The following is a 22,394-nucleotide window of genomic DNA, read 5'->3' as shown; positions in this document are numbered from 1 at the left end:
TCTCATCTGACAATACATTTGTAGAAACTAAAAACAGAACCTGACAGCCTGTTCTTGAGTTGAATATTCTTTGGGACGGAAGTATAATTACGTATCCATCCAATTAGTTTTCCAAGCTACCTGAATGAATGCCCCTTATTAGAATAATATAAAACTAGAAGTGACAGCCAGGCGAGTGTGAACAATCTCAAATGCACCACCGTGCCCCTCCCATGCCCTGGTCGGCCTCGGGCATTTGCTCCGCATGAGTCGGGGTAACTGCTCCTGTCCGTCTCCTGCTCCGAGGCTTGACGGTAACGCTTCGCCGCCTATGAATTGCTTGACCCACTTCGTGCCACATTACTTTGACACGCGCACTCCGCCATGAATATCGGCATCCCTCCAACGCCCGTGTTCTCGGAATTCAAGCAGAGCTCCGTTCTAATTTCTGCTTTCGTCTTATTACCACCAGCCTCTGTGCAGCTACGAGCCAATCGGCGTTGACATGAAGGCCACCGCTCGGGATGCGCTGCTCGACGGTGTTTGCAGTCCGTACGCAATCCACACACACGGCTTGTACTTACAAAAGAAAACCACTCGCATTTATTTGGGATGTGTTAAACGTTGCTTAGTTTGTTTTGTCTTAGGCTGCAGTACTTACATACTAGTGGATAACCAAGTGCCTTCTGCCGACTCGTCAATTTTCTCAATCCATACTTGGCAGGCAAGGGATTAACGTAAACTGTACAGTCATCAGCCATTTAATCCTCTGCTGATTAAACACATCCTTGACGATATTGCTAGGAAATCGCCTTGCAACATTCAAATTCAGCATTTCCATGCTCAACCATTTAAAAACAAAGCTGCCAGCATTATTGATGTTACACATAACTGTCGATCATTGCGTTGATTTGTAAGCGTATAACAAGTGTTAAACTAGATCTATTAAACTTGTAACTATCGCCGCTGGTAAAAAAAACTAAAAAGAAAACGGTGAAAAACAGAACTGAGGTATGCCCGTTGAAAAAATGATTAAAGTATTACATTAGTGGAACAAATTTCCTACAATGCCTCTGAAATGCAAAACGATCAGAGGTTCCCCATCAGTGTCAACACACGTGAGTAGCCCAACGTGTAAGATGCCGTCACTTTTGAAAGTTATATAAACAGTGGACGAGTAATTATCTAAGTTTCCATCGAAGCAGCAGTCCATACCATAGAAATGAAATCGTGATCTATTTCGGTTTGCAATAAAGCTTTAAGATTTTTAAAGTAAATTTGAGATGACGATTTTAGAAACATAATTTTTCAAGTGGTGAACTTTGCGTAAGGATTCATGCAAGGATTCATGTAAGTAGTTGGAGTGAGTGCAGAGTGCACAGGTGACGACGCAGCAGGAGCCCGTCCTGCGGCGGGAGCCCGTCCTGCAGCACCGACGAGGCCTGGCGCGCCCAGCAGCAGCTCCATCGGGACCGCTCCTCTGGCCCACAGGGGCCTCCCTGCTGTGTGCATCCCGTCTGTTTGGAGCCGCCTCCACATCGTTTGGCACCGCAGTGACCAATGGTCCAACTTGGACCGTTGCAGACTCTCTTTCAGGAGGGCCCTGGCCACGTTTTGGCACGATTGCTATGAACTGTATATTCCACTTGCGTCATGTGCGGTGTGAACTTTTAACATTTTGATCGCGACGCAGGCACACTGGCCTATGCCTATGAATGACAGTGATCTTTAATGTTCACTGACGCAGATGGCACGTCGTATGTTTTGGTTACTACACCCACAGTATTAATTGGGGTGGCCACAGGATTTGAACTGAACCTTTGCAACGAGCAGCAGCTGCTGTGCTGCGCTCCAACTGGATTAATGGGAACCACGAGAGGAGCCGCCTCTTTACTGGGTGGCATTTCTCTGCTTATTTTTTTCCTTATTGAGGTGGTACACATTAAAGGTGGTACACAACTCCCCAGCGATGTCCAAGCCAAGGCCGGTGAAAATTGGAAAGAAATTGAGAAATCCCAAGCCACATTGTCCATAAACGACAGCCACTTCACAATGGCAAATTGGTAATGACTTTAAAAAAGGGAAATGTAAACATGAGCATGGATAATGTACACTCGCAGCAAGTGCATGCACAGGATTAGAGGGATTTCAAATGTTGCCACAGGCTTTGCACTACATCAGAGGCCCCAGATGGTTTATGTCAATGAGCATGAAACAGACTATTTAAGTTAAAGTTTAATTTAAAAAAAATGGTATTTACACACTGAAACAAAACATTATTTGGGCAAATCTTGACTTAAAGCTTTCGTGACTGCAGGACTTAATATTCTTTGGGTCTTTCACTAAAGTCAAGTAGATGGTTCAAAGAAAAAAAAAAATAAACTACGTTCTGATCACAACACACGAACGTCATCCTCTTTCCTCCTGATGACGATGGCTTGTGTTGTGATTGGAACGTCATAGTTTTTGGTTACTTTCTTAGAACCATCTATGTGACTTTACCGAAAGACCCAAAGTATATCATTTGGGCACCATAGCTTTCCAGCGTTGACACAGGAGGCTGTGGTTACATGTACAGTACATGCGCACGTACAGTTGTCTTCACAAACCAGTTGCCGCCAGCCCTCGCGGTACATTTTCTAATCGTGGTGGCCATGCCTGTTCATCTGTAAATCTACAGCACAGTCACAGTGAATACGACTGCACGACACTGCAGAAAATGTATTTTACTCTCTAACATACGAACGGTGTGTTGACTTTCTCCATCTAGTGGAAGAAAAAGGGGGTGAAGTTTGGGCAGTCTTCAGATGAGAATTCACGCAGCTTTAAAAATAATCTTGCGAAACTTGGAAGGACAACGATCTTGACTCTACCCATCAGTTGTGGTCCTCTGCAGTACTTCCGGGGCAGTTAGAGTCCAGGTCGTCACGGTCTGATGGGGAAACACAATGTCATTGGAGATTTAGTTGTGGTCCAGGTGATAAAATGTAGAACATTTAATTTAAATGGATACATTTTTTACTTAAGGATCTTCACCGAGAACGATAAAAACTTTCAATTAAAATCGGAGTTTATATATATTTTTATGATATAAGGGAATCGTAAAACACGAGGGATTTATGACATGTGACACTGCATTTGAGTCTGATTAAACCTTGATCTGTGGCTAAATTGCATCACAGTCGCAAAGGTTGAGAATTAAATTCCTCATTGGAGTTGCCTCGAGCTATTATCTCCTGGGGGTCAACTGGAAGAGCACAGTGGCTGGTGAACAGTGGTACACGTGTATACAGACTGAACCCTGCTATGGGAACGTGGCATTTGCAGTGCTGGCTCCAGGCTGCCTATGAAGAGGAGTGCCAACCCTTTACTTGATTGCACTTGGAGAGGCTGACTTACCTCCTGCGAGTAGTTTCCTTGAAACATCAGCCAACAAGGAAGGACCTCTGTTTACTCAGATATGAGACTACTACTTCAAACACTGTACAGGGGACGATATCAAAGGTATTTTGCACGACTAGAAATTCCACATAGTAACAAATCAGTGTTAGCCCTCAACGTATGTACAGGTGGTTCAGTCCGAGTGACCAAGGTATGTGCTAGTGGAGACTATGGTGAGCTGTCCAATTCGCACCCCTTTGGGCAAGCGAGCGCAGCGCACGCACCTTCGTAGGAAGTGCCGCACCAGATGCAGTAGAAGTGCTCGGACCGAAGGTAGCCTGTCAGCTTCTGCAGCATCTCCTGCTTCTGCAAACGCTGCATGGGCACAACAGTTGTTAGTCGTGGGTCAGATGACATCCAGCGCCTGTTTCCGGAAGGCTGGAGCAATTTGTGTCAGGTGTAGTTGCACTGAACACGCCACTGCTTCTCAAGAGCCCTGTGCCTCACCAAGCGCGCAGGTTTCCCTATCAATGCACTCAATTTTGACAAATGCCCTACCCAGAAATCATGATTGGCTCTGCTAATTGTCATGGAGATAAACATCTTCAGGGTGAAACAAGTTGCCATTCGCCTCATCTCTCCCGCACAGCTCTCTTTGTGGGCCGCGGTGATGGTAGGAGGCAGTGTTCATGGCTTTGTTGGCCTCACCAGAGAGGAAGTTTGTGGTCTGCACTGTTGCAGCACCAGTATAATGATCCTTAAAATGGCTGATCCTTAAGATGTCTGAGGAAATTTAATATTTTATTTCTGGGACACTTTTTTCCAGGGGTGTACTAAACTCCACGACTGGGGTACCAATCAATCCGAAATCGGTGCTACTCCACAATGTCGAAACGCAGCAAGCACGATTGCGCTGAAACCCTGAACGTTTGTATGCACCATAGTGCATCGTGAGTACAGCTCGTCAAGATGAGTCGATTGCCGCATCGCCGGCCATCAACAGATTAAAAATGACTGCATCACGGACATTATGCGAGAGCCGGGGTAGCGTCATGAGGTTAAAATGTTAGTACTTGTGACCATATTTACTGCCAGTTTTCAGGGGTTCAGAGACTACACGTAGAACCACATATCATCTGGCCAGATAGTGGATAATATGCTCACTCAGGAGGAGGAGAATCACTCTTGTTGTTTAATACAAAAACACAGGAGGAAGCAGTAACAGTTGGCCACCTCTGGTCATAAACTGTCCAGGAACTGGTGCTAGGCGATATGGGTGATAGGTGACAATGGAAGTCACTTTACTGGATTGTGGCAACGTGGCTTTTGTATTGAAGGTCCATATAAGCAATTTGGTATCAACTGTCAAACCTAAGCTTATATTCCACCGTGGCAGCACGTGTAGTCCCAGCTGAGCAGCATTACTGATTTGGCTGTAGTGGGTCTGCCACTCGTCTGCAGTGGGAAATTAAATGTGATGAAGTGAAGGTCGGGTGACGTGCACCAGCATACTCTTTAGTTCTTTCGGTAAATCACCGATTTAATTTATTTTATACCTACGTGACTTTACCGAAAGAACCAAAGAGTATGGATCCCTGCAGTCACGAAAACTTCAAATCTAGAGTGCACCAGCATGCACACGAGAGTAGCACGCGAGAGTAGCACACATGCGCCACGCACAGCCCCGTTACATCACTCTGGAGCTGCAAATCGGCAAATGCCTCGGCTCATGGACTCCACGCTCGTGAGAGGAGGGTGCGGCTCACGGCCTGCAACGAAGCACTCACATTGGGTTGGTCGTCATCATCTTCCTCCTCATCGTCCTCGTCATCCTCATCTTCGTCTGGTTCAGGCTGCATCCAGAACCAGGGCTCCAGTGGCTCCCTTACCCCCTGCTCACGACATGCAAGGGACACGGAGAGCACATGTGTTAACACGCTCGTGTGCCGTACGGTTCACGGCGTGCTTCACACAAAGCACAAGCAGGCACCACATCTATTTTTGTCATTATTACTGCTAATTTTTTTAATCCGTATAACTAATATAATCCGAAAGATTAATAAATGTGCATTTCATTAATTCCCGTTATTAGCAATGACTGGTAACAGGGCAGTTCCACAATTTCAGACCCTTGAATGATGCTCATGATCGTATCATTAAGTTATTTTTACTTGGGCATACTACCTCAATGAATTAGGGTCGTCATTCAGGATAGGAATAATGTGTCCAGATTTGTTGGTAAGAGGAGAATGCTCGTATAATACCGCTGTGCCGGACGTACCGTCTTCCACGCTGCGATGGACACCGAATTATCTAAAATAACAGTTGACACAAGTGCCTTCACAGATTGTTGTTTATCTGTTGCCTGCGAGCTGACCTACCAACAGCCATGGGGACTCCCTCGCTCAACTATTCTCTGTTGCAGAGAACCAATGGAGGCCCCTGGAACCACATTCCCACGACGCGACCCCCCGCCCCGATTCCAGGAGCCGCCTGTCGTGCCCCACGCCAACCCCTGTACCTTCTGCTGGTCAAGTTGCTCGCAGGCTCCCCGGCTCTTCCGGAGGTCTTCCTCCGTCTGGCGATCTTCCAGCTTATTGCGCACGCGCGTCCTACACCGCGGGACGCAAAACGCACCAACGTCACGTGAAGCGCACCCATGCAACGACCGCCCACGCAAGGCCTATCCGTACAAAGAGGGGGACATGAGTCTTTTATCACACCCCTCCCACATCACCGTACGTTCTCTGTGCAATCCCAAGCACTGGAAGCATCTTCCCCACAAGGTAGGAAAGCAGAGCTGCCTGCACGTCACAGGGTGGACTCTTGAATCTAGTTTAAGGCAGAGCACTCGCTGTGGCCCCACCAAAACAGCTCAGGTGAGTAACTAAACTAAAGCGTGATCATGGGTGTGCTTGTTGATCTTTGCCTACAGTTAAATGTATCATCACAAATGTTTGCTGTACTACATAGTTGTAATTGAAAACCCCGATTTGGACAGTGCACAGAGACGTGATAAATAAAAAAATAATGCAGGCACCCTGTGACGAGATTTGGTAGAACAAAGAGTTTTCTTTAAGTACGAAGTAATAAGCGGCTTCATTGATGTTGATGATGTGAGCACACACACACACAGTGCGTGCCTGTATTCCTCCACCGAACACTTGGCTTGTTGCTGCTGCCTGCGCCGCTGTCGCTCCGCCACTTGTCGTTCCTTCTCCTTCTCCCGGCCCACTCCACCCCTATCTGCAAGCACGCACCACCAGCAGAACCACACACACCACCAGCAGAACCACACACACCACCAGCAGAACCACACACACACACACCACCAGCAGAACCACACACACACACACCACCAGCAGAACCACACACACACACACCACCAGCAGAACCACACACACACACACCACCAGCAGAACCACACACACCACCAGCAGAACCACACACACCACCAGCAGAACCACACGCACCACCAGCAGAACCACACGCACCACCAGCAGAACCACACGCACCACCAGCAGAACCACACGCACCACCAGCAGAACCACACGCACCACCAGCAGAACCACACGCACCACCAGCAGAACCACACGCACCACCAGCAGAACCACACGCACCACCAGCAGAACCACACGCACCACCAGCAGAACCACACACACCACCAGCAGAACCACACACACACACACCACCAGCAGAACCACACACACACACACCACCAGCAGAACCACACACACACACACCACCAGCAGAACCACACACACCACCAGCAGAACCACACACACCACCAGCAGAACCACACACACCACCAGCAGAACCACACACACCACCAGCAGAACCACACACACCACCAGCAGAACCACACACACCACCAGCAGAACCACACACACCACCAGCAGAACCACACACACCACCAGCAGAACCACACACACCACCAGCAGAACCACACACACCACCAGCAGAACCACACGCACACGCACCACCAGCAGAACCACACACACCACCAGCAGAACCACACACACCACCAGCAGAACCACACACACCACCAGCAGAACCACACACACCACCAGCAGAACCACACACACCACCAGCAGAACCACACACACCACCAGCAGAACCACACACACCACCAGCAGAACCACACACACCACCAGCAGAACCACACACACACGCACCACCAGCAGAACCACACACACCACCAGCAGAACCACACACACCACCAGCAGAACCACACACACCACCAGCAGAACCACACACACCACCAGCAGAACCACACACACCACCAGCAGAACCACACACACCACCAGCAGAACCACACACACACGCACCACCAGCAGAACCACACACACCACCAGCAGAACCACACACACCACCAGCAGAACCACACACACCACCAGCAGAACCACACGCACCACCAGCAGAACCACACACACTAAGTCTGGGCTCTGCCACATTTCAGAACATCCCATCAAAACTTTCCCAACAATTCCATCAAAGCACATACTGAGTGTGGGGGTGCATTACCATGCTGAAACACCACTCCCTATCAACAGCCCATGGCACTACAAATGAACGTCAGGATACACTTTACCAAATGTATTTCTCCGACAATGTGAAGCGCTTGTGACAGTCTGTCAATCTTCCTTCAAGGCAACCATTATCGGACCCTGCATGTCCTAAAAACGTGACCTTTCCTCGTGACCTTTCATGTGTAAGGTTGGGATTTGAACCCGGGTGTTCCCACTTAATCTCGCCTTCCATCAGGAATCTGCCTGATAAGGTACGGCCAACGCCAATCTTCTTCGCCTTATAAGAGTCCAATAACATTTTTGGCACCCATTGGGCATACAATTGAGAAATTTAACTCGTCAGAAATTATTGAGAGCACTGTTGCCAAATGTATCCCTATGACTGCTGATATTCGTCCTTACATCCTGCTTGCCTGTCACACACAATCAACCTCTCCACACAAGCAATGCTGGCTAAGTTTAATCCTCAAGTGAATTACCACTTGGGTCATCATCACAAACATGCACGCTGATTGCAGCCATGCCACCACCCATTGTATATGTTGCCACAAAACTTGTGGTTGCTCATTAATTTGCAAATTATTTTCTGATAAATTTCACTTGTATTTTCTCATTCAGAGGAAAATAAAGGCAATGGCATCTCACTGCTCGTCTAATGTCCACGTGTTACAATAAGCTCTTCCAATAGCTCTATCATTATCAGCCAATGTCTCTCCACTGCTGGATGAAGGTCTCCCCACACCATCGCCATCCCTCGCGGTCGGTCCAGTGCTGCTACCATCATCTCACTTGTGCGCAGAAACCCATCTCATCGCTCCATCTCTGTGCTGATCGTCCTCACACATCGGCCATTGACCCACCTAGCGATGGTTCCTATTGGAGCCCATTTACTTCTGTATTGTCAATACGATGTTTCCGATTCGCGTTTGTTCACTGTTCCACGTATTCCTTTGTCCATCTCTCAGTGTAAATTCAAGCATGCATCTCTCCATTCTTCTTTGCGCACTTTACCAATACCTTATGTGCGTGTATCATTTATTTTGGTATCATCCAAGCTTTCTGGTAAGCCTAAGATTTATGTTTCATTTTCTATTCTGCAAGCACCAACACTGACATGTGCGTAGGGTCAGTGAGGTCAGCCCTACAGCTGTGAGATGATTGCAAGTTAAAGCACCGATAATACAAATCCTTATAAAGAAAATGAAATCACCTCCGAACTCATCCCCAACACAAATCGCATACCTACATGCTCAGACATCTGTCCACTCAACTTCTCTTGGTAGCAATGGTTTTGGTCAGGCATTTGAAATAACATTCGTACAATTTGAGCACGATGCAGACCCATGCCAGTGAATGTATAAATGTATATGTACCGCACACATGTGCAACCTTTGATTATTCTAAGTCTCTCCTAAAACCATGGCTGCTGCAATGCAATTGCCCTTAGAATATCATCACTTTGCACCATTGTTACAGACGCTCTCTCCCCTTCAGATTGCCTGAGTATCCCTGTATCTCGGTCAAACCATAAATGCCATTATTCAGACAAAGCCGAATATAAATCCAGGTGGTTGAAAACAAAAAGAGCAGAGGGCTAGTGATTCACAATTGATTTTTGGGTCGGATGGGGGCGAGTGTCGACTGTGCAATGAAGGAATCACCATGGCATCCGCAGACTTGGCCACCGTTAGACCTCGTGACCATTATTGTCATTGATTTGTGCCGATTTTGTTACAAAATCTTCGTGCATGCACTTCTCTTTACCCCAGGGTCTCCCTCACAGAAGAAACACGTCATCTGAATGAGCTTTCATGAGTTCCCAACACGATTTCCCTCACCAACAAAAAACGTTCCTCATGGCAAGGGTTACCCGACGAGTTCCCTTACACAAACTCCGACTCCGCAACGCGCTCCGTACCAATGCTCACGAGCCGGGCTCCCTGCAGTCGACCTCTGCCCGAGCTTTCTCGACCACCCACTGTTACCACACAATCCATCACTTCAGACGACACGTTTGGCACGACACTCCAATCTCCATTGATACAACTGTAGATTAAGGTGGCATGGTGTCACAGTGGCAACCCTTGTGGCTCACAGCAAGAAGGGCCTAGGTTTAATTCTCGAATCTGACTCCTGTCTGTGTGGAGTTTGTATGTTCTTCCCCTGTTCTGGTTTAATTTACCACATCAGGAACATACATGGGACTGGCAGCACTGTGGCTGTGTCCCTGACCTGCATGCTGCTGCTCCTGGGTACACGCACAGAGTTAAGCGTGCGTATGGCCAAGAGTGGCTCAACCGTGCAGCAAACGCAATCGGTACTCACCTGCTTTGGGCTGCACTGGGATAGGCTCCGTGATGCCAGTGCCTGTGGTATCGAAGACAGAAAAACAAAATCACCTGTAAGCTGCCATTATAACATATCTACATGCATGGAGAGTGATCGCACAAGTCAAATACACCAACACGCCTCGTGACGATGAGTGTGATGATGAGGGAATCGAGTAGTTCCGTTGCGAGTTTAGCAATTTACAAGCTTGCAGGAGTGATGTCCGTGCAGTGTCACATGACATGTGGGGAAATGTTATCTCCCTCGCATGGTATACAACAGGAGGATGCGAGTTTGATCCCGACCCTGACGCATGTATATTTGGAGTTCGCGTGTTGTCTCTCTGAGTTCGCAAAGATTTTTCTCCGGGTCCTCCAGTTTTTCCCTCCACATTAGAAACATGCATTTTGATTATTTGGCTGCTACTATAAATCCCGACTTAGAATAAGCCACTTCGATGTACTATCATGTGTGGCCAAGTTGCCTCAAAAACAGAGCTCATAGCTCAAGAGGGCTTTCACCTGGTAAAATAACAGTAGTAGTTGGATGAACGACCGCTATTCATAAAACATAAGGAAGTTGCAGCAGGGCTTTGTCATGAGAGTGCAGTGTAGCAAAATTAATTAACGTACTGTACTATGTTCCAACATACATGTGCCCCTCGCCTTCAACCCAAACTGACCAGCATGCTGAAGAATGGACAAATAACCCCCGCAGCCCGGAAGGTGTGGAGAGCTCCCTCATCCATGAGTGGCATAACAGATGGTCTGTACATGTGCTCTGTAAGGCTGCAGTAATGTTCACCAGGATGACACGAAGTGAGTGGCGGTGTGGCGAGTTGTGGGTGGGTGAACCTTCGTGCACGCTTTCAACACCCAGTGGTTCCAGTGTCACTCCAGTGTCACTCCAGTGTTCACCAGAACCATTCCCCAGATTCTCAGTTCTCAGTGTTTTTTACTTGCAGCTGTTCACTTCAATGCATGTAGCTTGTTTCGTGGACACTTACGACTATCGGTCGTGCAGTCATCATCATCCTACCTATAAGAATAGGTTTTACCCTTTCTGGCAATAAAACAGGTGTTAAGATTTTGATTTAAAGCTTTCGTGACTGCAGGGATTCATATTCTTGGTTCTTTCGGTAAAGTCACGTAGAAGGGAAATAATAAAATAAAATAAATTTCAAACAATAACATTCTCACGACGTTTTGACTGCAACATAAGCAATCATCATCAGGTGTGAAATCCACAGCAAGAAAATTTCACATATGATGATTGCTTGTGTTGCAGTCGAAACGTCGTGAGAATTTTATTGTTTTATATTTTTATTCTTTTATTATTTCCCTTCTATGTGACTTTACCGAAAGAACCAATTATAGGCGTTAAGATGTTAAAACACCAAACAGAAACCTTTTTAAAGGGATCTGTCTGTATTAACCACATGTATTTGTGGTGAACATGCCAAAAAACATGCTCTGATAATATATGCATTATCTTTAAAACGGATTGGTCCACACTCGAGACAGCTTCCTTTAGAGCCTAGTCTCAAAGTGTTAGACAAGAGAATGCCAAAAGGCGAACAGCACAAAGGCAATGCCCTATCAGGGCATTCATAGCTCAGGGTGAGCAGCTACGATACGAGACCTCTCCTGCCTCCTGCTATCAATCCTTGCTTCGCGCGGACTGATACCGGCGTGTACCGTGGGCCCCCGGTGCCGCTCACCGGACTTGCCGAGCCCCTGTCCGGCGCGGTAGCCCATGCGCTGCAGCAGGGCGAACCCGCGGTTGTGAGTGGGCAGCGCCGAGGATAGTGCCGCCTCGCGGTTCTGCTGCTCCACCACGGCTCGCGGCACGTGCCGCGCGCGGTGCTGCGCGTTCAGCTCGTTGTGACGTCGCTCCAGGCGCCGCTGTGCCCTCACCGCGTGCGACACCACCAGCCCTGGCCGCTGGTCCTTCCTTGTGGGGACGAGAGATGCGCACAGATGCGGCCAACGCAGAGCTGTGCTGCTGGGTGATAATCTAAATGAAAATTACATTGCGTGCTTTCATGCCAATTATAACGGACGCACGTAATTATTTACTACCCAATGGATATAAACATATAATTGAGCACAGTTGATGCAACAGTAATAAGAGCTTTTGACTTGCAATGGGTTATTGCGCTTAACTCATTCAGAGGGTTCCCATTTCTAATCCCAGTCAAGGGTTGACTCAGACGATCATTCCTGAAGTCAATAAAATCGGTGACACTGTCGAATTATAACATTGCCACCATGTGATGAGCATGTAGGAAAGTAGATCCTGGACCTTAACACTCGAGTGTGCATGGCCATTCAAATGGATGCCAGGTCCAGAGTCAAGAGACCTGGCATGCCACCTGCTGAGATTCAGAGATTCAGAGAACTCCACTGGGCCATGCAAGGTTAAAATTTCGTTTACAACCAAGCAAACTGGTCATCCTGTTTCCTGCTGCACTGGTTGATAAGTGATCACGTCATATACTTTGTAAACAATATATAAAGGTTGATAAGTGATCACTTTTAACGCGAGTCTAGATTTTCTGTATGTACCTGTGCTATTGTCTTGACACAATCCCCCTTCACTAAGGAATCGGGGCGGTGACAAGACCCATGCAGAGGTGTACGGTTCGATTGCCTCGGTGCACTAACCATAATATGCGCCGTCTGCTTCACTACGGGATTAAGTATTCCGACATAGGACCCGGATACTGTGGCTAAAATGTGGAATGAAGTCGAGGGCCGTTTCAAGGCCATGGGCCAGGCCTAGTTTGAGGCTCAAGTCTAAGTTTGAGGCTCAAGTCTAAGTTTGAGGCTCAAGTCTAAGTTTGAGGCTCAAGTCTAAGTTTGAGGCTCAAGTCTAAGTTTGAGGCTCAAGTCTAAGTTTGAGGCTCAAGTCTAAGTTTGAGGCTCAAGTCTAAGTTTGAGGCTCAAGTAGAAGTGTATTATTGTGTCGTGGGCCGAGAGGTGGGAGCCTGAACCTGGCCAGGGTCTCCCCGGTGGCTGGGAGTCTTCGCAGAGTGAACATTTCTGTTTGCCTCACAACCCGAGGTGACATTTCTCGCAAGGAAATCATCTTTACATCCTCGCAGGCAACACGACCCGGGTGCAGGACTCCCAGATACACAAACATCGAACTCGGCGCAGTGATCCGCGCACTCCGCTATTAACAACCACAAACACTGAAGAGTTCGACTCCCAGCCGCGGCTAACACAAGTGGCGAGTGATACGGAGCCGGCCCCGGGCTGCAGTATGGCCAAACAACTCGCACGCACTCACACCGCGAAGAGGAAGGGCTCCATCTAGCAGTGGATTACCACAGGGGTGGCCACATCATCATCATCATCAACCTCCTCCTCCTCCTCACGGCGCAGTCGCCGCGCTCTCTGCGGGCCGCTCACCCCGCCTCGACGAAGGCTGCCGACATGTAGTCCTCATCCCCCCCGCCTCCTCCACCCTGCATGGCGAGGCAAACGCGAAGGCTGCGATGGGACGTGGAGGGACGAGGATGACGAGGGGGGGGAGACGGTGAGGGACGAGGATGACGAGGGGAGACTGAGGGACGAGGAGGAGGCGGCTCGCAGGGCCTCACGACGCCATCGCGGCCACAGCAGCAGCAGTAGTCTCGGTGGGCGCGTCGCGCATGCCAGGCCAGAGGATTTACCTCCACGCCGGGCGGGGGGGGCAGACGCCGGGTGGGGGAGAGGGGCAGACGCCGGGCGGGGGGGCAAGACAATGAATTCAATAATAGAATACGACGTTTCGATTGCAACACAAGCAACCGTCATCAGGTAGAACTACATTTGAGAGAGAGACATAACACAGACAATGACACACACAGACAGACACACAAGCAGTAAGAGACCCACAGAGAGACAACATAGACACAAATGTTTAAGTATTTAAGGCCTCGACACAGAGGCAATGGGTCTCTGTGTGTCTGTTGTCTTTCTCTGTGCGTCTCTTTCTGCTTGTGTGTCTGTCTGTGTGTCTCATTATCTGTGTTTTGTCTCTCAAATATAGTTCTACCTGATGACGGTTGCTTGTGTTGCAATCGAAACGTCGTATTCTATTATTGAATTTATTTTCTTTCCACGTGACTTTACCGAAAGAAACAAAGAGTGATTCCTGCAGTCACGAAAGCTTCAAATCAAGTTTGTAGTAATTTAATTATTTGCAGTAAATTTAGCAATTGGATACTAAAGTGATTGTTGTTCAACTCACTGGTGCGTGAGCTGTAATGTTTGTACATGCGGAAAGTTCATTTGTTTGGCTGTCGGGTGGTGGAGGGTGCCTAAAGACAAATATTTGGCCAGATAATTAAGTGGCCTTACTCAATAAGTAAATTATACATCGTACATTTTACTGAAAAAAGCCACCTGCGTGTTAAATACAAAAAGCAGTTGGTGGCGCGTGGCAAAGTAGCGTGAACACATCTCCAGAATAAAACACGGAAAAGTTTTTCACAAGCCCTGGTCGTTTATTTCACAGTTTTTAAACCAAATCTGAGATTAGACACAAATGTGGGAAAACAGAAGAGTGTGGCCAGTAGACTTGACTCCCGGGGTTCTCCACGCCCGCGACTCGCCGGAGGACGTCAGCTGCCCAGGCTGATGCTGGAGAGGAGTGTGAATCGTGGAATGAGCTGCAGTGACAGCTGACACGAACGTTTTGTCAACGATGCAGCTCGCTACAAACATGATGGGAAACAATCAGCTCTTATGCAAACGTGGCAAGCAATATTTTCATCACTCGAAGCAAAGTTCCCAAGTTTTGGTATAAGAGCGGTCTTCTCCTGTTGCGTACGGCTGATGTTGGAGAGTAATATTGTGGAGCGATGACAAGGACTGACTTGCGTTGCAGCGCAGGGTGCAGACTGGCACACACCAGCAACCACACACCAAGTCTGCACATCCGATGGGTCACCCCGCTTATATATTGGTTAAATGTAACAATTTTGAATAGGGAAAATGTACCTGCTTAACCCTGGTTATAATTTGCGTTGTGAGGAATAAACCTAGTTTGACATAGTTTAGTTAAATTGGCTGCACTAAACTTGTTAATTGTCCTTCATATAAAAGGGCGACTAAAACAACATGCTTCCTACAAACGACCTCATCAGCCACCAGCTTTATCTGGCATCTACAGCCTTTCAAGCAGTGCCAATGTGGCATTACATGAAAGCCCCGGTTTGTAATGGCCGTCCAAACGATAGCTCGTGAGCCACATCCGTCCCGCGGACAACTCGTTTATACCAAAATGTACGAGTGGACTGTGAGTACACATTTAAGATGCACAATACAGTAGTGAGTTCAGAGCGGGATTACTGCGAGACGGAGGACAACGCGGGCAGCTGAGGGGGTGTGTCTAATCTTCGCAATTTCAAATCTAACATTCTGCATGCATCTCCCCGATGTCGGTGGCCTGGCACGTACACTCGCAAATCCTGGAGTTCGTCGAGTAGCCAATAGAGAATTAGTAAATATTTAGTAACTCGCCAATATTCCAAACTTACGAATCCAGAAATTGCGCATAGCGAGGGTTTACTGTACCGTTGAATAAACATATACCCATCATAGGAATGTGGAATTTTAATCACTGGATTTGGAGTTCAACAACAATCTTTTAAGGGAAATGTTTAGCTTGTTATTGTAACCCAAGGGCCAGAAAACCATCACAAAGTTTCAACTCTTAATAAGAGAGCACTATGTGTTTAATAAAAAGTTATTAAATGCCTACAATCCAAACAAGCAACATTGTCAACCAGATTCTCACTCATGCAAATGCAACTGTAAATGCCGAGTTTGAATTCTTGAGAAACAATGACTATCATCATCATACACAATAGACGTAGCGCCGTACCTACACGGCAGGTCTCTAGGCACTAAATGGGTTGACATTGAAACCACAAGTCAAAATAAAACACCAAAATTATCATCATCAACAAATTATAATCTATAACCTCAAGATATTCCACACACGAGAGAGGGACTCCACTCATTGGTGAGTGTGAGATGATCGCTTTCAGCCTGATCATGCACTGTCCTGATCCAGTCTCTTTCTCGCCGGGTTGGGGTATTCTGGATTCTCAATCACTCCGGGGCCAAACTTGAGCTCGAGGAAGCGTCGATGGTTGTTTGGAGCGTACGCCAGAATTCCGGCAAACTGCATGCGCTCCAGTGGCTGCAGGAAGTGTTCGGGGAACTCGCGGTCCTGCGGGTGGCCCTGCATCCACGTGAGTTTGGTCATGGTGCCCGAGCTGGAGTGGAAGGGCCACAGGTCCACGTGCAGCCGGTTGGTGCGGCTGTAGTGCACGCGGTAGAAGTCTCCCTCACGCGCGCGCTCCCACACGAACCCCTCCTCGTCCTCCACGGGGCCCAGTGCTACGAACCCGGGCGCACACAAAGACAAAGAACCCCCGGTATAGCCTTTATCAGAATTTTAGGGAACGCGCTATTAACGAGTAGCACCTACGAAGGCTGGCACGGCGCATGAGGGGGTGGGAGGCAAGCACAATGCCGAGCCACTTTTGTCTCACCAATGTTGATGTTTACGCACTGCACACGGTACTTCCTTGTGGATGCTTACACACACGCGCTCTGCCACGTTCGTACACCACAACGGCATGTGCACAACACCAGGGACACAGCCAGGGACACCCACGCACCTGCCGCCCGCTTGAGCAGCTCGCACTTGGTGATGTCATCGCGGTACAGACCGAGATCCGCGTCGTAGTCCCAAGGGATAATGTCGCCGTGGCGAGCGGCTCCGAGCAGGCTGCCACCCTCGAGCCAGTAGCGAACCCCCGCGCGCTCCAGCTCGCCCACAACGCGTGCCACCGTGGCGCGCAGGGCGCGCAGGCAGCATGGCGGCGTCCAGCGGCCACGGTGCAGATACTCGGGCGTGTCGTCCAGCACCGAGCCGAAGCAGCGCGCCGTGTTCTTGCTGCAGCCAAACCACGTCTCCTGGCCCGCGGCGTCGCGCACCTGCGCACCGAACACGTTGACACGCACGTCACAGCGGCACGCACGCACGTCACGGCGGCACGCGGACCCCGGCAGCAAGCGGACCCCAGCAGCACGACGCCACGGCAGCACACACTTAGTTCCCTCTGCGTGGATGCAGCAGTTCCTGAGCCAGTTTGGACATAGGCATCTGCCTGGGACTCACAGGGGAATAGGAGTGTGACCCCAGCATTGTACAGCAGCAACAGTTGATGAATCTGGGTGTAGTAGATGATGTGCGCTCATGTGCAATATCTCGAACATGCGCATTGACAAAAAACAAAATACTTCAAGGGGCCCGTAGAGAATGTGTTGCACATTCAGTGTACAAGCATCGTAGCGCTCTGCAAGCGGTCGACTATTGGTACCAGCCGGATGTCCAGGTCCCGGTGCAGCGCGTCGAGCCGCGCCTGCCGCCGCTGCTTCGCCTTCCACTGCGCATGAGCGTCGGTCAGCAGGGGGTGGCGTGCGAGCGGCGCCACGTCGCGCAGCAGCCGCACGCGCCAACCCCGCAGCGCCGTCTGCAGGAACAGCGCCGTGTGCAGGGGCCGGGCCCAAGGGAGCGATACGCCGAGCAGGTCCTGGACACGCACGCGCAGGGACCGGAGATCACACGTGGTACGCATCTCGCGTAGCCTTGTAGGCCGTGGGCACAAAGCGTCGCAGGTCACCTCCCCACGAGCACAACAACAGCGGGAAGTGGTAACTGAACTGGGTATGGGCCTCAAGTAGATAAATTCGGCCTTAAAGGAATACTTCATGCGGTACGTCAATGGCAGCGAATGGGAGATGAAAGTGGCAGGGCTGGGTCCAAGCGACATCACCCCACAGCTTGGCGCGCTTGATTGCACAGATGCTGATCAACAAAGGTTGCCCCGACAGTCGATGAAACCAAGCTCGGCATATGTGCCCTTGTGAGTTGCCAAGTCCAAGTGTAGACATATACCAGTAAAGTGTATTATGGTGAGTGCAAGTGTTGAATTTTGTGTGTGGCTCATGTCTGGTTTGTAATGAGTAATAGTGGAGCGTGTAAGTCGGTGTTGAGTATTCGTGTACCAGGGGAGTGTGTAAGTCGCTGTTGAGTATTCGTGTACCAGGGGAGTGTGTAAGTCAGTGTTGAGTATTCGTGTACCAGGGGAGTGTGTAAGTCGGTGTTGAGTATTCGTGTACCAGTGGAGTGTGTAAGTCGCTGTTGAGTATTCGTGTACCAGGGGAGTGTGTAAGTCGCTGTTGAGTATTCGTGTACCAGGGGAGTGTGTAAGTCGGTGTTGAGTATTCGTGTACCAGTGGAGTGTGTAAGTCGCTGTTGAGTATTCGTGTACCAGGGGAGTGTGTAAGTCGGTGTTGAGTATTCGTGTACCAGGGGAGTGTGTAAGTCGCTGTTGAGTATTCGTGTACCAGGGGAGTGTGTAAGTCGCTGTTGAGTATTCGTGTACCAGGGGAGTGTGTAAGTTGCTGTTGAGTATTCGTGTACCAGGGGAGTGTGTAAGTCGCTGTTGAGTATTCGTGTACCAGGGGAGTGTGTAAGTCGCTGTTGAGTATTCGTGTACCAGAGGAGTGTGTAAGTCGGTGTTGAGTATTCGTGTACCAGGGTAGTGTGTAAGTCGCTGTTGAGTATTCGTGTACCAGGGGAGTGTGTAAGTCGCTGTTGAGTATTCGTGTACCAGGGGAGTGTGTAAGTCGCTGTTGAGTATTCGTGTACCAGGGGAGTGTGTAAGTCGCTGTTGAGTATTCGTGTACCAGGGGAGTGTGTAAGTCGCTGTTGAGTATTCGTGTACCAGAGGAGTGTGTAAGTCGGTGTTGAGTATTCGTGTACCAGGGGAGTGTGTAAGTCGGTGTTGAGTATTCGTGTACCAGGGGAGTGTGTAAGTCGCTGTTGAGTATTCGTGTACCAGGGGAGTGTGTAAGTCGCTGTTGAGTATTCGTGTACCAGGGGAGTGTGTAAGTCGCTGTTGAGTATTCGTGTACCAGAGGAGTGTGTAAGTCGGTGTTGAGTATTCGTGTACCAGGGGAGTGTGTAAGTCGCTGTTGAGTATTCGTGTACCAGGGGAGTGTGTAAGTGGCTGTTGAGTATTCGTGTACCAGGGGAGTGTGTAAGTCGGTGTTGAGTATTTGTGTACCAGAGGAGTGTGTAAGTCGCTGTTGAGTATTCGTGTACCAGGGGAGTGTGTAAGTCGCTGTTGAGTATTCGTGTACCAGGGGAGTGTGTAAGTCGGTGTTGAGTATTTGTGTACCAGAGGAGTGTGTAAGTCGGTGTTGAGTATTCGTGTACCAGGGGAGTGTGTAAGTCGCTGTTGAGTATTTGTGTACCAGAGGAGTGTGTAAGTCGCTGTTGAGTATTTGTGTACCAGGGGAGTGTGTAAGTCGGTGTGTGGCTCGAGCCCGGTCAGTACCGGCGTGCGGATGAAGATGACGGCATCACCAGTCAGAGCATCACACTCGTCAGCGCGCGTGGGCGCCCGGTACTCCGCTGTCCACTCCCTCACTCTCACCTGTACAGGCACACGTATGTCCGCACATCCACACAGCTGGACACACCTAACACACACACAAGGAGCGCATGCCAATACATTTGTACACACTCACAAGCATGTAATCATTGCACCTTGTGCACAGCTAGCTGGGTGTCAATGTGAACAGAATGTTTGACAATCAGGCTGAAACCCCAGTTGGGGCTGATTTGGCTCATAAATCCATTGGGGCTGATCAAATGGAAGGATTGGATTTTGAGAGCCTGTATTTGGCCTAATAGTGAGGATGAGCACTGCACCAGGCTACTCACTCGAGACACTTTGACTGAAGGTAGCACTACACACAACCACGCATGCCCACTGCCACACATCATACGCTCATTCAACTTGTAATGTACAACCTCTCGAAGCCAGACTTGGCAAAGCTAGGATTTGGGCTATACCGGAAAGGATCCCCAAAAATCAAAAAATTACGAAGGCAAATAATTCCAGAAGCAACACCGATCACGCGCAAAGCCGGCCGTGCGTGGGAGGCAGCGGTGTCGCCCAGTCGTTCCGTATTGGGCATCCAAGGGCACGGGTTCACCGATTGAATCAGTCCACCGTGTGGTCTGCTGGTGGTGACCTTGTAATCTGTTTATGGGCTTGAATATTCTAATTGCTTAATTCATTCTAACATATTTGGAGCAAAATCTGTCATCTGCTAAGCCTTCTACATCCAGCGACCATCGCCCCTTTCAACGTTCTTTCACTGTGATGGAAACTCAGATGAAGCTGCAGCGATGTTTGAGGTATTATCTCATTGTGAATATTTAACAAATAACTAAGCATGCCGGATTGTTTTATCACCTAAAATATAATGGAATCAATCATCAATGTCTACTGGATCAATATCTTCTGGCAATGCAGTAATTTTATCTGGAAGGCCGATTGGCTGAAGCGTTCCACGCTGTTTCCTGTGGACACCTGGACACGCTCTCCTGCCCAAGTACTGCGCGACGACTGGGGCCGTGCCCCATTGTGGATTCTCTGCCTCGTCCCTCGACTTGACTCCGCGAGCACGCAGGGTCACGCGCGAGGCGGCGCACCGAGAGGTCGAGGCAGCGCGTGGGGACATCACCCCGCACGGGCAGCGCCACCATGCGCACGTTGCCCGAAGATCGGCCCAGCTCCTCCTGCAGGCGCCGCAACAGTTCCGCACCCCCCGCGCCGGACCACGCCACTCCGTCCGGCACCAGCAGCACGGCCTCCCTACGCAGCAGGCGCTCGGGGCTGGCCTCGGCAACGGCCCGCTCAGGGTGGCCCGACAACGCGACCAGGCGTGCCCCTGGAGGGATGGCAGCCGGTGAGGCCTGGAGACCCGAGCCCCGGCACGGGCGGTGACAAAACTAGAGGCCGACGGCCACAACGACGCAGGCCGACGGAGGCAGAGAACAGAGCGACAAAACAATACAGAGGACATACAAATACGAGGAGACGGAGACAGTTGGAAAAATACATTGCTTCAATCTATTTGGCTTTACATTTGGTTTCACAGGTCTACCAAGAGAAGGGAATAAGCAATTGGCTGAATAGTACAAGTGCTATATGGTAGACCCCGACTGAATATTCCCATTTGTGGGTACTCATCACACTGAAACACTGGTTTTAGTTTTGAAACATTAAAATCGTATTTCTTGAAATTCAGGCCCAGCTTTTCATAGCCTATGCAGAAACGTGACTTAACACGTTAATTTCTTCACCCTTTGTATGAAGAGTGCTGGAGATAAACATTAGGACCTTTATGCAATAGCTTTGTAGAGGGTGAAAATATACTGCAGCACGCTGCAAGGGCTTGTACAAATGGTAAAATTTGGATCTACTGTATTCACAAAGAGAATCCGACTCCATTTTCAAACAGGAGGCCGCAATCTGCTGTGCGAGTCTGTACGACCGATATGAACACAGCCTCAAACCACAACGCCCCCCGTGCAAGGAGGGGCCCGCGGTGGCACCTGGCGGCAGGGCGAGGGGCGGGTAAGGGTCGCGGTCCGACAGCACCAGCACCTCCCGCTCGGGGCCTCCGTCGGCCAGGAGACCCCGCGCCGTTTCCCCCACGCTGTTCTCAAACTCCTCGAACTCCCGCAGCAGCACCACCACGCCCGGGCGCCTCGGCGGGCCGGAGGCCCCCCCGGGGCCGCCCCCCTCGCGGCGCTCGCCACGCTCGCCGTGCTGGCGAGAAGTCCCGCCCCTCGGCGTGTCCGAGGTCCCTCGCACGGGGAGGCCTCGGCTGGCGGTCGACCTCGCCCCGGCCCGTCCGCCGCCCCTGCCTTCCAGCGCCGCCTTTGTTCGACCGCTCTCTCTCATGAAGTAATACATGAAGAGCAGGTTGAGAGAAATGGCGAGGGCCAGCAGCAGGTGGCAAACCCTCACGCGCATCGTGGGAAATGACGCCAGGCGGTGTGCTCGGCTGGGCAGCGAGGATGACAGCCAAGCAGATTGCGGATGTGCGCACGGCGCGCTCGGCACGGACCCTCGCCTCACCGCATCGGCAGCTCGCAGCCGAGTATGAATTACAGTACGAGGTTTTGTAATCACGTCACTTTGAAGTAAGGTTTAAGTCAGACAAGTAAAATTGTCAACATTTGATGCTCAGTTCGGAGAATGGGGGTGTGCAAAATAAATCATACTACACTCGCACTTTCCTC

General features: G+C 49.7%; 2 protein-coding genes across 3 annotated transcripts; both read right to left on the bottom strand.

Moving 5' to 3' along the window:
* Positions 1 to 2,034: 2,034 nt before the first annotated feature.
* On the bottom strand, positions 2,035 to 13,869 carry GPATCH11 (G-patch domain containing 11). 2 transcript variants are annotated; one of them, XM_078871738.1, is made up of 8 exons: positions 13,634 to 13,869; positions 11,938 to 12,170; positions 10,215 to 10,256; positions 6,504 to 6,606; positions 5,882 to 5,972; positions 5,148 to 5,252; positions 3,645 to 3,735; positions 2,035 to 2,911 (listed from the first exon to the last, which is right to left on the bottom strand). In XM_078871738.1, the coding sequence occupies exons 1-8, from the start codon at positions 13,693 to 13,695 to the stop codon at positions 2,856 to 2,858; spliced, it is 783 nt and encodes a 260-aa protein (XP_078727864.1). In that variant the 5' UTR covers positions 13,696 to 13,869; the 3' UTR covers positions 2,035 to 2,855. The 2 variants fall into 2 exon arrangements, with proteins under 2 accessions (XP_078727864.1, XP_078727865.1); XM_078871739.1 differs by having other exon boundaries at positions 13,550 to 13,687.
* An 822-nt stretch (positions 13,870 to 14,691) lies between these two features.
* Positions 14,692 to 22,126, bottom strand: FKRP (fukutin related protein). The gene is made up of 6 exons (XM_078871736.1): positions 21,702 to 22,126; positions 20,796 to 21,034; positions 19,630 to 19,728; positions 17,605 to 17,817; positions 16,900 to 17,218; positions 14,692 to 16,615 (listed from the first exon to the last, which is right to left on the bottom strand). Exons 1-6 carry the CDS (start codon positions 22,123 to 22,125, stop codon positions 16,266 to 16,268), a joined length of 1,644 nt encoding a protein of 547 aa, XP_078727862.1. The 5' UTR covers position 22,126; the 3' UTR covers positions 14,692 to 16,265.
* Between the last annotated feature and the right edge of the window lie 268 nt (positions 22,127 to 22,394).

This window comes from Lampetra fluviatilis, chromosome 33, assembly GCF_964198595.1.
Source record: "Lampetra fluviatilis chromosome 33, kcLamFluv1.1, whole genome shotgun sequence".
NCBI lineage: Eukaryota > Metazoa > Chordata > Hyperoartia > Petromyzontiformes > Petromyzontidae > Lampetra > Lampetra fluviatilis.
Note: the sequence above shows the minus strand (reverse complement) of the source record. Positions and strands in the feature narration are given on the sequence as shown.

Bases quoted from the DNA above. Each gene is read 5' to 3' on its own strand.
- GPATCH11 (XM_078871738.1), bottom strand. From the start codon at position 13,695: ATGCAGGGTGGAGGAGGCGGGGGGGATGAGGACTACATGTCGGCAGCC. The intron at 6,607-10,214 runs GTGAGTACCGAT...GCGTGCTTGCAG, and splicing joins CCCAGTGCAGCCCAAAGCAG to ATAGGGGTGGAGTGGGCCGG. The intron at 3,736-5,147 runs GTGAGTGCTTCG...GTGCCCATGCAG, and splicing joins ATGATGACGACCAACCCAAT to CGTTTGCAGAAGCAGGAGAT.
- FKRP (XM_078871736.1), bottom strand. From the start codon at position 22,125: ATGCGCGTGAGGGTTTGCCACCTGCTGCTGGCCCTCGCCATTTCTCTC. The intron at 19,729-20,795 runs GTGCGCCGCCTC...GTGCCTGTACAG, and splicing joins CGCGCTGCCTCGACCTCTCG to GTGAGAGTGAGGGAGTGGAC. The intron at 17,219-17,604 runs GTACCAATAGTC...TTCGGTGCGCAG, and splicing joins GGGACCTGGACATCCGGCTG to GTGCGCGACGCCGCGGGCCA.